The 14,732-nt window shown below is 33.6% G+C and overlaps 1 protein-coding gene across 2 annotated transcripts; it reads left to right on the top strand.

Annotated features, from left to right (window-relative positions):
* The first annotated feature begins 6,312 nt into the window (after positions 1-6,312).
* Positions 6,313-10,389, top strand: LOC105047018 (cytochrome b561 and DOMON domain-containing protein At3g25290-like). Of its 2 annotated transcripts, none has more exons than XM_010925790.4 (3): positions 6,313-6,986; positions 7,882-8,142; positions 9,979-10,389. In XM_010925790.4, the coding sequence occupies exons 1-3, from the start codon at positions 6,330-6,332 to the stop codon at positions 10,273-10,275; spliced, it is 1,215 nt and encodes a 404-aa protein (XP_010924092.3). In that variant the 5' UTR covers positions 6,313-6,329; the 3' UTR covers positions 10,276-10,389. The 2 variants fall into 2 exon arrangements, with proteins under 2 accessions (XP_010924092.3, XP_073116107.1); XM_073260006.1 differs by having other exon boundaries at positions 6,313-6,990; positions 9,979-10,225.
* Positions 10,390-14,732: the final 4,343 nt, after the last annotated feature.

A 14,732-nucleotide genomic window follows, 5' to 3' on the forward strand; every position in this document is an offset into this window, starting at 1 on the left:
TTTCCTCATGCTAGGTAGGAAAGCTTTCTCACCTGTACAATTGAGGGGAGCCTAGCTATCTCCCTAAGAAGAAAGAAACCTTCTAAAATATGCATAAAATATTTATATATGTTTATGTATCTATTTTTAAAATATCACTTGTACTTCTAAATCTCACTCAATGTTCTAAATTGCTCAGGTGATTCTTAGTTTACAAAATTTGAGAAAGTAAAACTCAACTTCTATCGTTTTCTTTGCTAGAATTTTAGAGTCCAAGCATAACACAACCTTAAATAGGTGTTCAATTGTTTCATGAAAGAGCAAGAGAATGATATATGTTGCTAAAGTAAAAAAGTTATCTAGATAAAGAAAAAAAAATATTGGTAAGCATTGTGAATGCAAATTTGCAGCCACTCATCAAATGCTCTCTCTTAATTCAGTATGTCACATGCAGTACAGTTATAGCTATCCATGAACAGGTCTTGCAAATTACTAGATTTTCAACGATACCCATCTATTGTTTGGCAAAACTTTTTTTTATAAATTATTAACATTTTTGCTAGATGCACGAATCTTGGTCCAGAGAGCTCTCTCCTTTCTACTTTTTAACAAATATATAGCTCTGTCTTCTTTTTGGTTTGTAGAGTGTGGCAATCAAATGTGAGAAACATTTATCACTTGACTAACCTAAATTGAGATCAAAGCCATCCATTTTTCTCTTGCTCATGTGCATCACACATAATTGATGCTAGTTTCAAAATAAAGAATTAACTTCTAGGGCAAGTTGGCTAGGATTTTTATCTCTATTTAAGACGTTGCACAATTTAGTCATTGTGAATATATATAATCAGTCTTGATCATGGAAAAATAAGGGCAATAGAGAAAGATTATTTGTAAACACATGTGACAGCAGTTTTAATCTAGTAATCTTCTACCACTACAACAAAAATGATTTTTAGTGACTAATTGCTTGTGGTATTTCTTATTATATGCCACTAAAATCTTTTTTTTACTGTATTTTGATAAAAATACTGCTATCTTTCAATAAGTATTTTTTTTTATTAGAATATTTTATCATAAATACCATATAAATTTATATTTTATGATATTTTATTATAAATATCACTATATATTTATATTTTATGGTATTTAGCAAATATGTCGATAAATAATATCATAATTTATAAGATTTTAAAAAATTATCATAAATTTTAAATTACTAATTTTATATAAACTTGATTTAGTTATACTGATCTCATAAAATATGTAATATATTATACATATATATTCTTAATATTACTTATTTAATGACATGAATATTTGTTAATAAGTTAATAAACTATATTTACATATTAATAATATAAGTTATGGGTTGGTGGTTAAAAGCTTGCTCTTCAAATAAAAGATCATTAGTTTGAATCCTACTTTTATTCTAATTCTAGATATATAGTTTATTTTTGATAATTTTTATCGGTATATAAAAAATATTGGTATTAAATTTTAAAGCACTTACATATGCGCTAAAATAAAAATTTTTATCAATATTTTTTTAAAAATATTGATAATTAATTGCCGATGCCATCTTAAGACAGCATATAAGAAAATACCACAAAAATACCGCTAAAGATATTTACGATATTTTTTTTATTTATAATGATACTTATAAATATGCTCATAGTAATTTTTGTTGTAGTGCACCAATTGTGTAAAGATATATTAAGTATGCTAAAATAAAAATTTTTATCATATTTTTTTTAAAAATATCGATAATTAATTGCTGACGCCATCTTAAGACAATATATAAGAAAATGCCACAAAAATACCGCTAAAGATATTTATGATATTTTTTTTGATCTATAATGGTACTTAAAAATGTTGCTAATGGTTATTTTTATTGTAGTATACCAATTGTATAAAGATATATTAAGCATATGAATGGATTCAGGTAAGTATGGCTAGCAGATTCAAGTAACCTCGGTGCATAAAACTCTAAATAGCCAATTTGAGAGAAGAAATATTAGATGGTCAGCTGCATGTTAGAATAAAACAAATGAAATAAAAAAAAAAAAAAAAAAACATAATTTATTGGAATTCAAAATGCCGCAATATCCTGGAGTAACATGATCACTCCAGTAGTTTATTTGTTCGAGAAAATGGAAGGGAAGATAGCGAGTTACATCATTAAAAAAAAAAAAAATGCTTAAGCATAGATCCAATGCAGTCGTGGGACTCGATCAGCTTGTGATAGAGAAGACTTTTCTAGGAGTTAAAGTTCCTGGGAGCAGCAGCTAAAGTGTTTAACCATGTGGTTTTCTTTCTGAGAAAGACTCGTTTCTCTCCCTCTATACCTCCCAGCAAATTAATACAGAGAATGAGATGATCACAGTCTCTCCTCGGATGTTTCTGAATTAATTTGCTGCTCCAGCGAGTCCACGATGATTTCAAAGTCTGAGAGTGACCATTCTACAATGATTTCTTTTTGACCAGAAGATCTTTGGTGGGTAGCTTATGCCCCTCAAGGCCAGTTTCATGAAAACGCTAATTTTCTCTGATACTGCTGGCTTCCATAATGCTTTGCAGAATGAGCATAGTAAACCACTGTATTAATAAAGTGATAGAAGAAGCTGACAGGAAAACTACTATCCTTCGTAAGCTTCCTGATGATGGGCTTATCTGCCACTCTTGTTGGATGAACACCAGCAAGCGAGGAACACAATTGGTCCCTATGAAACTGTTTTGGGTGCATCTCTTGTTGTAGGGCATATCCTACTACTACGCCAATATAGACGGCAATAAGCTCATGTCTGGTTCACATATACTCAATCAGATTCGGCAACTAATCCTAGCTAGCTCAAGGAGCCGACTACAAGCAGTTTGGAAGTGTGGTTTGTTCGCACGTATTTTAATATGTTAGCATGCAGGTTCGCATGATTTAAATCAAATATAGATAACATATGTTATTGTATATATAATAAGGAGGTTACGCAGCCGATTATATTCTTCCTTTTTTTGTTTATTTTTTCATGGCATGTACTTAGGATCTGGCAAGTGAAATCATGACCATCTCTTTCCACTTCTCATTTTTATAAATCTATCAGTGCTTCCAGTTATTATAAATGCACCCTTCTTCCTTCGACTCTAAGAGAGAGGGGAAAGAAAAACAGATGTACAACATTTATCAAATTATATATAAATACAATACTATAAAATCTCATGTATTCACAATTATTCATGCCTCCTTTCATATGCATCATGAGTCCAACATTAAAAGAATTGCAATTACTCATCATTCCCTAGAAGGCTACCAGCAGGATTAGAAACGGTAAGGTTAGAGTAGCAATTTTATCGAGATATGGATGACAAATTAAACATTAGTAAGGCTAGACTAGACATGGCCTAGAGGAGGTGAGTGACATGGTGGGGATTTGACAACAATCGGAAATGGGAGGAGGTTGGTTATTACAGAGACAAGGATGATAGAAGAGAGGGCCTTCATTAGCTCTCTACTTGGGTAAAATACAGGCAAAAAAAGATAAAAGGGTGGTAAGAAAAGAAGAGATGGAGAAGAAAAGAAATAATTTTTCCCCATCTAGTTTGGATACACGAGAGAAATAAGAAAAAGATTATTTGAACCGTTTGATTTAGTGGTGCAAGAGGAATAGAAATTTTATTTTTGAGTATCTTATTTCTTGTCTCTCCCCATCTCTCAACTTTAGATGAGAAAAAAATGGCTTTGGAGAGAAATAACCACTCTATTTCTCTTCTCTTAACTTATTCTTTTGTTTTTCTAATCAAATGGGAGAAACTCGATTTTTCTTCTCATTTTTTCTCCTATTCTCTCTCCATTTCTCTTAATCTAAATAAAGTATGAAGGCTTGAAGCAATTAGCATGATGTCGATAGCTGCTGGCCTTTGTCATTGAGGAAGGAGAAACGGAAGAGAGAGAAAAGTTGGACCACTAATTTTCATGGATTAAAGAAACTTGGATACTGTAGAGCACCAACAGATGGGAGGAGAGAAGGTCAAGATAAATAAATTGAGCCTCTAAAGTATGCCATATATGAGCATGTAGTTTATGGCAAGGTTTGATCCACTTCTAAAGGTGTAATTAATTAGGATTGCTACATGAACCCATATATATATATATATATATATATTATATATATATATATATATATATATACCTCTAAAGTTTTAAAATACTCCTACTCATATTTCTCAATGGTGTGTTCATGTTTTACGATAATCCTCTATAACAAGAAATATTTTGATTGTATACGAGTCGGTTATGATGGGATGGCAAAAGATGACTTGTATGCTAAAACAAAAAAATTAAGGCTATCGATCACCATAATACCAACAGAAGCTCCTAATGTCATATCACAAAAAGAAACCGATGTCAATAAAGTGGTTCTACAATATATTTGATTGAAGGATAAAATGAAAAAAATACTATTAAATACTTCAAGAAATAAGAAAAATGGTGACCATGTTATCAAGAGAACCACCTAATGTCATGTCATAAAAAGAAACCGATAAAGTGGTTCTTACAATTTCTTTGATCGAAGAATAAAGTGAAAAATATACCTCGAAATACTTCAAAAAATAAGAAAAATAATGATCATGATGTCAAGACAGATTCCTAAAGTCATATCATAAAAAGAAACTTATACCAATAAAGTGATTCCCACAATATATTTGATCAAAAAATAGAGTGAAAAAATATTGCAAAATACTTCAAGAAATAAGAAAAATGAAGACCATGGTGAGCTTTATATAACACTATTTAACTCTTAAATTTTGCATAAGTGGTTATCACATTAAGATAGCTGCATGTCTGTAATAGAATGAAGAAATTAGAATAATTTTAGGAGAAACTATATCCTAAAATGTATGTACTATATGGCCATACATACCGTCGGTCATAGTCGTTCATTTGCATAGGCTTATTTATCAAGCACTCATCTCAATGTGTTGCTATAGGAGTGAGTTATTAGCGTTATCGCATAAATGACCGTATGGTATATGCAATATAGGATATAATTTCAGTGGCTCTACATATGGTAATGTGCATAATCTATAACAATGTGGCATTCTCGTTGATACCATAGAAGAGATAGGCGGAGTGTGGATGATTACACGCGACCACTTTGGTATCATATGCTGGTATTTTCCCCAAATCACGATAAGAATCGGAGAGACTTTCGTACAATGTAAGGCAGAAAGAAATTAAAGGCCTCTCCTCATGCCTTGGAGAAGCTCGAGCTCCAGTGGGCCCACATTCCTGCCTTAGCGAGCGTATAAAAATAAAAGGAAAAGCACAAAGCGAAAGGGAAATCTTCGTAGCTGCGGAAGGCCACGTTTTTGCTCCTCTTTAATTTGTCTGTTAGCACTCCCTGATCCACTTGGAACAGGAACACCAACCATGCGAACCATTTCTTTGGGCCAATTTGTCAGGTTCAACCTTGCTTTGGTCCTGATTTGATGAGCATAGGAAATGCTGTTTGGAGTTCTTAGGCTACACTAGATGCGCCAAGCCTTTAAAGAGAACAAAATAAGACTAGATGCCAAAAGCCTCCAACACAAACGAAATAAAGAACATGAAAGCATGTTCTAACAGCTGCATCAATCCCTTTTCATTTTCATCCATTTAGCACGTTGCTAGAGGTTCGGGCATCATGAATACTTAATGTGGTCCAGCCTTTATTATAATCACGAATGGAGAGTACTCTGCAATTGGAATTGAGATAGTTACAAAAGAAGACATGATTATTTTATAAAAATTAGGGTAACCTAACTTTCGAAACCTGCATTTTGAATCTGATAGCCATTAAAACTTTAGTCCCTAACATTTATCAAATAAACACAACTAATGTACTCAACAAGCATAATCATGTATCAAATATATATGCTTCAAAATTAAAAGTCCAATGAAACATTGATCATCAATATGTCAAGCACTATTTACTATTTTGTTATTATAATAATCCAAATATGATTGATATTTTCTTATCAGCTTTATACACTTTCCTTGCTAGCCATATTGTTAAACTATATATTGGTATTCATCTTCTTTTCTTGCTTTAACACAACGAAAAATTAATTTAAGCTGCAAACGTTCATCATATTAGTCTACAATATCCAATGATATTCAGGCCACAACAATGAGGCAATAATGTCATTGGTAATTCATCACTCATCAAGCGACATGAGCTAACTTTAGTATGAGATGCAGCCTGGTTGTGGAGGACACTCAAGTGTGGCCCCTCCAACAGTATGCCTATTTATATTAGGAGCTCGATCGGAGGACAAGAGACAGGAGAAAAACTAATATCCCAGACACCACCACCATGTCCCTTTTTCTAGCACTAGTACTCCTTCTACCCTCCTCCCTGTGCCACCGTACCAAGGCCCAGTGGCATACATGCGACTCGGGCTTCTCCATCTCAGCTACCGCCATGGCAAGGAACATCACCCACTGCAGGAAGCTCCAAACTCTGGGCGCCGAGCTTGGGATCAACAACTACAGCACCACACCGAACTCCTCGACGTCCATCGACGTCGTTTTCAGCGCACTGCCCCCCACGCCTCAGGGGTGGATCGCTTGGGGCGTCAACCCCGGCCGGCACCCTCAGATGGTGGGCACGAGGGCGCTCATCGCCTTCAACCAGCCGTCGGGCATGCCGGTGGTGAACACCTACAACGTCACCGCCGACACGCGGCGCGGGTGCAAGCTGGAGCCTTCGACGATCGAGGTGGGGGTGGCGAACAAGGCGGCGAATTATTCCGACGAGACCGGCCGTCTCACGATGGCGGCGAGGCTGACGCTCCCGCCGGAGTACAACGTATCGAAGCTGAACCACGTGTGGCAGGTGGGGCCGCGGGTGGTGGGCACGGTGCCGTTGGCGCACGCAAAGACCCTGCACAATTTTGACAGCAAAGAGACGATGGATCTCGAGAGCGGTGTCGGGCATAGCCAGCGGCACCACGATATCGGCCTTCGGGAGGTACGTAAGTGCTCGACGCAACTTAATCACCCTCCCTCGCTCCTTCATCACATTGGACTCCTCTCCAATTAATTCTCTTACTCTCATGCACTGTTTCGTCTCCAAATTGGTGGATTGCATAAAATAAATTTTCCAAGAATTGCATCTCTTAATGCATGGTCAGTTGCATTGCATGAAATCGCTATTCAGAGGGACAATTAATGGAATTAACATCCGCTTCTGCGCCTCCTACTTTTGAGTATCAAATATTCTAAAATTCATATTTTTGGTCCAGCCTTATTCAATCCCTCACCATTGATCAAGTGCATCATATTTATTAACTAGGGGTTGAACAGCTCCGGTTCTGACTTCTACTATATTATTTCAGTTGACTCCCTGTTTTTTAGTAGAACTTACATAAATGGATTATGAGTAACCGAACGTGAAAAAACTGAGCGGAAACATAAACTAGGAGAAATGCAGAGGCTCCAAATTCTGCCTTCTCCAAGGCTAATTCCTCTTGTTGCAGCAAATATTAAGTATAGGTATCAGGCAATCATTCCACTGCTTATATATGCGTATCTTGTTACTGTAAGTAATATCGAAGTGATAGAATCATATAAATATCCAACAGATGCATAAGTATGTATTGATTACGCATACACTCGTAATAGTAGTTTGATCTGCATGTTCTTATTATAGTCACTCAAAAGCCATGAACTAAAGTTCAAAAGATCATTAAAATGGACTTCATTGAAACAGTAAATGGACTTATTCTACAAAATTTTCAGAAAATGTCAATGTTAGATTTAGCACAAATATGCTAAGGATTTATCTTACATTATCAGTGATCTCGTAGAAGATGTTCACTTTCTAGACTGGAGTCTGGATTGACCCAAAAGTATTTGTGGAGCAGGCGCATGGAATACTAAGTGTAATAGGATGGGGTACTTTGCTACCGATTGGAGTAATAGTCAGCAGGTACTTCAGGGGTTCTCCCATCGATACAAAGAACAAGTGGTTCTATGCGCATGTAGGAATACAGATCTTAGCGTTCTCGTTAGGCGTTGCTGCATGGGGGATTGGGCTCTCGCTGATGGAGCGCTCCGGGCAATACAGAGCCTTCATGGGCCATCGAATTGTTGGGATCCTGATCTTTTGCTTGGCTACATTGCAAGTGAGTATAGACCATCATTCTTCTTTTGACTTCAAACAGTACTAACATTTTTTCTTTCTTTCTTCTTTTTTTTAAAAAAATTTGTTTATTTGATTACAATTATCAGAGCCTAGGCCAACCAATTTCTTGCACTTATCACAAGTTTTCAGGAGAAAATATCTTATACCATGAAATTTTAGAGTTCTATGTCTATCAAATGGATACCTTTTAAGGGTTTACCCAGGAAGGTGCAATTGAGACTTGAACCTAGTTTATCGGTATTGACCTTCTGTAATATTACTAACTAATTAAAATAGTTGGCTCCATTCTACAAATCATTCGAAGCTAAATTGAATGAGACATGAGTCTGTAGATAAGATATTGGTACTCAACTAATCTTAGATCCTACTTTTTCCTCCTCTACATTTCTATCTTGTGGGTGTTATTTGAGCTACGGTGATGATTATTTTTCTAGTTTCAATATTTTTATTCTTTTTTATTCTATTTGGAGTGAACCATCTCCCATAGCCCATAGCTAGTCTCAAGCTGTCTTAAGTTGCATGCTGATTGTTTCAGACTCCACTCAACTTTGAAAAACCTCTCTCAAATGCACTGAAACTTGCTGATGCTTGTGTCTCATTTGATTCAATGAGTTGAAGGATAAACTGAGTTGATCACAATAAAAGCTCAGTAAATAATAGTAACGAGTTCATCATATGTTAAATGGCATGTTGTTGAATATTCTCTGCCGTACTTATGGTGACAAGCCACTACAATAAGCTAGTGGAGGGTCATCTAACGAAATATGATTAGAAAAGAATCTTTTATACATCAGCATTCTAATAACAATTGAAAATTGGCACCATAAGTCTAGAAGTGGCATTCCTAGAAATATCTGATGCTAATAAACTTATAGTGATGAAGTGGTGGTATTGCATATAATAGTTAGAATTTTTCATTGCCTAAAGGCCACAATTAAAAAAAAAAAAAAACTATTATACATTGTTCATCTTTTTTATCATAAACATAACTTATAGCATGTTTCAGACTAGATCATGAAGAAAGGGCATAATGCACCTAGTTGCTCATTTAAATTAGTGATTTAACAAAGCACTTTAACATAACGATTTGGTTTAAAATCTATTTTAGATATCAATCTATAAAAACTGGTGCAGCATAAATGATTCAATATATTAGATTATCCTTCTAAACTAATCCAATTAAAATATATAACCTAAATGACAACTTGATCAAAAAGATTTTATATTATGGTTTCTTTCCCAATCATAGCTCTCACCAAACCAAAGACCATAAGATGAACAATAAGTGGGTTTCACTTTAAGGCCATGATATGTTTTTCTTTTTCCCCTCTTTTTTTCATTTTGGAAATAAACCTTTTTTAATTAACCAAGTAATATGTTGTTTTTATAACATGAATGCTTACCTTTCCAATTATACCAGCTGCCAATTTTTTCAAAGTGATTAAATTACATTACTATGAGGTATATCATAATGTAGAACTTTTAATCCGCAAGTGAGTATATAAATTTTAGTTTTCCCCAAGGGGAGAAAACTCAACATGGACATTGAGAAAGTATTATTGCGCAAGGGTCATTAATTAGCTCCTACCAAAAAAAAGCAATCATTAATTGCATTTTTTGCAATGTAAGTGAAAAAGGAAAAATGTTGGATTTGATGTATTTAAGGAAAGATTTATATAAGAGAGACTTGGCAATTCAAATATAGACTGTATATTCAACGTTATATTTCTTTTTCCTGGAATTATTAATTCCATGAATATGTTGATAATAGTCACCCAATATGAAGCTTGTTCTTTTACTTTTGATTGTTATTCAGGTGATGGCTTTATGGCTGAAACCAAAAATGTTGGACAAGTATCGGAAATATTGGAACATTTATCATCACTTCGTTGGCTATTCATTGATAGTTCTTATAATAGTTAACATTTTCAAGGGCTATGCCATCTTAAAACCAGCACCAAGATGGAAGTGGGCATATATTGGAATTCTTATTGGCCTTTCATGTGTAGCACTTGGACTAGAAATCTCAATCTGGTTTGTGTTTTTGAAACCAGACGACAAGAAAGCTCAAACAAATGCAAGTGATCCAAGCAAGACAAGCAATCCAAATTAAGAAAAATGCTCCATTTGTGTTTTATTGGTTGCTATTTGCTATTCTGGGTATGTTACGTGGGATCATATGGCCTATGGATTTTTCTTATTCTGAAAGGAGTCATAGTTATGATGTTAGGACTTTTTTTAATTTTTAAAAAAAAAGGAGCATTTGTTCTGCCTTTTCTTCCTCAAAGGCCTCCACTATCTTTATGTTTTGTTTTTTAATATTTATGCGACTAAATAGTTTCATCAATTTTGAACTCCAATATTTGGTATCAAAATTTAATAATTTTGAGGTACCACTACAAATATATCTCATGTATCATGTACGGTTTTTAAATTTAATAAAAAATAATTTTGAGTATGGGCAAAATTCTGATGCAATATTATTTCAATTTTTGGATATTTGGGATGTAGAAAAATACTTTATTCAATCTTTTGATATAGCACAATTATGAAGATATAAGAATTAGAATACAATAAATTCAAGGATAAATAGGTTATCTATCATCTACAATAAAGCATTGAATTACTAGATTTTGAGAAGAATATATATGCAAAATTAGCAAAGAAATTTTGGAATATTTTAATAAATTCTTACAGGGATAATGATATATAGAACTAAAAAGATGTGATTGCAGAATTTCAGAAAAAATTTGAGGTTCATCAAATGCAAAAGAGTGAGACTATTGTCAATTATTTTTTGTCAATATAAGCTATTGTTAATCATAGGAGAGCCAATGATGAAAATGTAAAGTACATTCAAGTTATGGAGAAAATTCTACGAAGAGTAAAAGTCTATTTAGAGTTTGTGGTGGTGGCAATTGAGGTGTCAAAAGATCTTAGTGTAATCATCATATCTCAACTCGAAATTATAAGCCAAAGGTCACGGCAACCGTCATATACTCATAAAAAAAAATTTTCATAAGCACGCAAGACATTATAACATTATATCAAATGCATCACAGTAAAGATAATTTCAATAACTAAAAGTCAAATTTTGATTAATTAATAAAATTGATTAATAAATAAAATTTTAAACTTTTGAAACTCAACTAATAATCCTATAAGACAATAAAATAAAATGGAGAGATCAATACATGATCTCTCCATTGATAGGATCCAGAAAACTAATGCATAGCCTTTGTTGGTAGGGTTCAAAACACCGATATATGACCCCTATTGGTAGAGTTTAGAACATAGTTAGCCCGAGATCAAATCTAATGTATACTAAAACTCTTTACATAAGATAACGTATATGCATATTCTATAATAAATCGATGAACCATAGTATTCTAAAAATCTTAAAATTGTAAGTTTACTCTCTATTCAAAATATGATTTCATAAATCATACATAAATCAATAACTAATTTATCTATTTCAAAATAAAATATTTAGAAAAGATAGTTCATTATTTATCTTAGAAGTGAAACTAATCAACGGTCCAATTAATTCTAGGAATCCTCCTCAGAGTCTAATATTCAAAAATTATACTTTTATCAATTTTTTGCATGATTGTTTTAAGAACAAAAATCCTTAATCCCAACACCTTCATAGGGTTGGCTAACCGATAATGCTCGACATTCCGCTCGGCCCGATCAATATGATTTCATCTAATCATAATTGAAATAGGGTACAGATAGTTCAACAGAAATCATAGATGATCAAATCTACTAGTACCCAACTTAGTCAGTATAGTGACCGACCGTTTGACAACCATGAATCAAGATTCACTTTATAACTATGATCAGATCAGAATAATTGAAGGAAGACTTTTACTAAATCAACCCTGGAGAGATAATGGAGAGAGAACTTTGTAGAGAAAGAAAAAGAGATGGAAAAAAGGGGAGAGATAGAAGAAAACTCTCTCTTTCTCCCTAACTTTTTTTTTCTTTTTTATTTCTTTCTTTTCTACTCTTACTTCCTCTTTTCTTGGCAAAAATAGGGGACAAGGTTTCCCTTCTTCCCCTAGAAGATCAGGGCATGATCAACATGACTGTAGTTGGTGGTGGCTAAGGCCATGTAGGTGTAATCAAGGGTATCTCAATCAATGCTCGATAGCGATGATCAATATTAGAAAAATCCAAAATCATCATGAAAAAATAGGAGAAAAATTAGAGGTTCAATTTTTCAAAGAAAATTCGGTGATAGCCGGTCGGAATCAAAGCTCTAAGGGCTAAGAAGAATGGGAAGAAAGATTAGCTAGCAGTTTAGAAAATCTTCACCTTACTTTCAGCGAGGTTTGCTATGATTCCGATGAACACAATAAACTTTATTAATGGATTTCTAAAGAAGAGAATAGGGAAGAAGAGAGGCAAAGGTGGGTGGTCAGCTTCAAAGAGTGCTTAAGCCTTTAAATAGAGGCCAATTAAGGAGATAGAGGTCGATAAAACCTCAACTCCCAATTGTAATCAAAGTCTCGATTGGAGAAGGAAAGAAGACTCTTTTGCAAGTCCACTTTCGAATAGGATCTCTAGCACATTTGGCTTTCTTTTTTTCTTTTCTTTTTTTTTTTTTTGGCTTGGGTTGTTTTCAAATTTTAGGTTGGTCAAATGGACTGGGTCCAATTCTTGGGTTAGGTTATCATAGTAATGATGATTGATGAATTACAGGAATTCTTGGAAGCTCATAAGCAATATATAAATAATAAATCAGAGATGACGGTTGAAGAAGCATATCAAATCTGATAAATTTGAAGACAAAAAAGAAGATTTCTCGAATAAAGTTGAAGTAAACCAAAGAGGTTAGAGCTTTCAAGGTAGAGGAGGAAGAAATTACAGATCAGATCAATGACAAGGAAGAGGTAATGATTTTGATAAAACAAATGTAATAAATCTCATATCTAATGTTCTAAGTATAAAAAATATGACCACTATTAGCAAGAGCGTAAGTCTCATATTCAATACTATAACTATAAAATATGTGGCAATTGTCCGCATGAATGTCACTTTAGAAGATCAGAGAATATAAAGTTGGATGCTAAAATTATTGAAAATAGTGGTGATATCTCAGAAGCTTTATTACTAGCAGGTCATGTAATATAGGAAAATGAGAAAAATAAATGAATTTTGGATATAGGCTCCAGCAATCATATGTATGGCAAAAAGGAGATGTTTGTTGAATTAGATAAGACAATTCACACAAAGGTGTAGCTTGGAAATAATATAAAGCTACATGTTTTAGGGAAAGGCAAGATTACAATTAAATTGAAGAATGGGTTCTTTAACTATATTTCAAACATATTTTTGTGCCGAGTCTCCATCAAAATTTTTTGATTGTAGAGTAGCTTGCAAAAAATGGCTACAACTTTGCATATCAATAAGAGTAGCTATAGCATCAATGAGATCAAAAAGAACTAATAGCAAAGATAAATATGACTTAAAATCATTTGTTCCTATTAAGCATTAACTATAGAGATTTATCTTTCCTTAGTTCCGGAATCAGTAATGATAATTGGTTATGTCACATGCATTTTGGACACTTAAGTTTTGGTAATCTGAAATTTCTTGCTCATAAGAAGTTAGTTTCAAGACTACCATATATTGATTGTCTTAATAATGTTTGTGATACTTTTTATTTCGGGGAAGAACCACAAGAATGTCTTTCCTAAAAAAATCTTGGAGTGCCAAGAAATTGCCTGAACTCATTCCTTTAGATTTATGCTACGTAGAGGTTCTTTCAATTGATAGTAGCAGATATTTTATTTCATTTATTAATGATTTCAATAGGATGGCATGGATTTATTTTTTGAAGCAAAAATTTGAAACTTAGATGCATTTAAAAATTTTTTGGCTGATAGATGCATTGAATATATATTGTTTGTGATGGTTTTTTGAAATAATATAGTATTAAGCATCAGTTAATTACTAAGTACACTCCTTAACAAAATAGAGTGACAAAAAGAAAAAATAGAACTGTTATGGATATAGTTAGATGCAAGTTGCATTGTAAAAATTTGCCTAACAGAGCCTATGGCTTGTACTATTTATGTTTAGAATAGATACCCTACTGGAAGCATACAGGGAGAAACTCTACAACAAGTTTGGACACGAAGGAAGTCTGACATAAACACTTAAGGATATCTGGTTGCATTGCCTATACATATGTGCCTGATACGTTGAGAAGAAACTTGATGATAAAGTGGGAAAATATATTTTTATTGGCTACAATCATGAAAGAAAGGGTTATATAATCCAAAGACTGAAGAACATTAGCCGAGATTTTATTTTTAATGAGCAAGCTGCTTGGGATTGGTTTATTGAAGAGGAAAAGTCATCTCTATTGCCAATAATAGTTAATACAAATTTTGAAAGGTATGTTTGAAAAAGATATGCAGGGTACTGATGATTTGCCTCCATTAGATACAATACTATTACTGCAAAGTCATCTAGCTGTCCACAGCACCAGTGTCATCCACCTTCTCATTTGCATAATGTTGTTGATGGTAAAGATAATGATCCATTCGATGATGAATT

Source organism: Elaeis guineensis, chromosome 6, assembly GCF_000442705.2.
Source record: "Elaeis guineensis isolate ETL-2024a chromosome 6, EG11, whole genome shotgun sequence".
NCBI classification, from domain to species: domain Eukaryota; kingdom Viridiplantae; phylum Streptophyta; class Magnoliopsida; order Arecales; family Arecaceae; genus Elaeis; species Elaeis guineensis.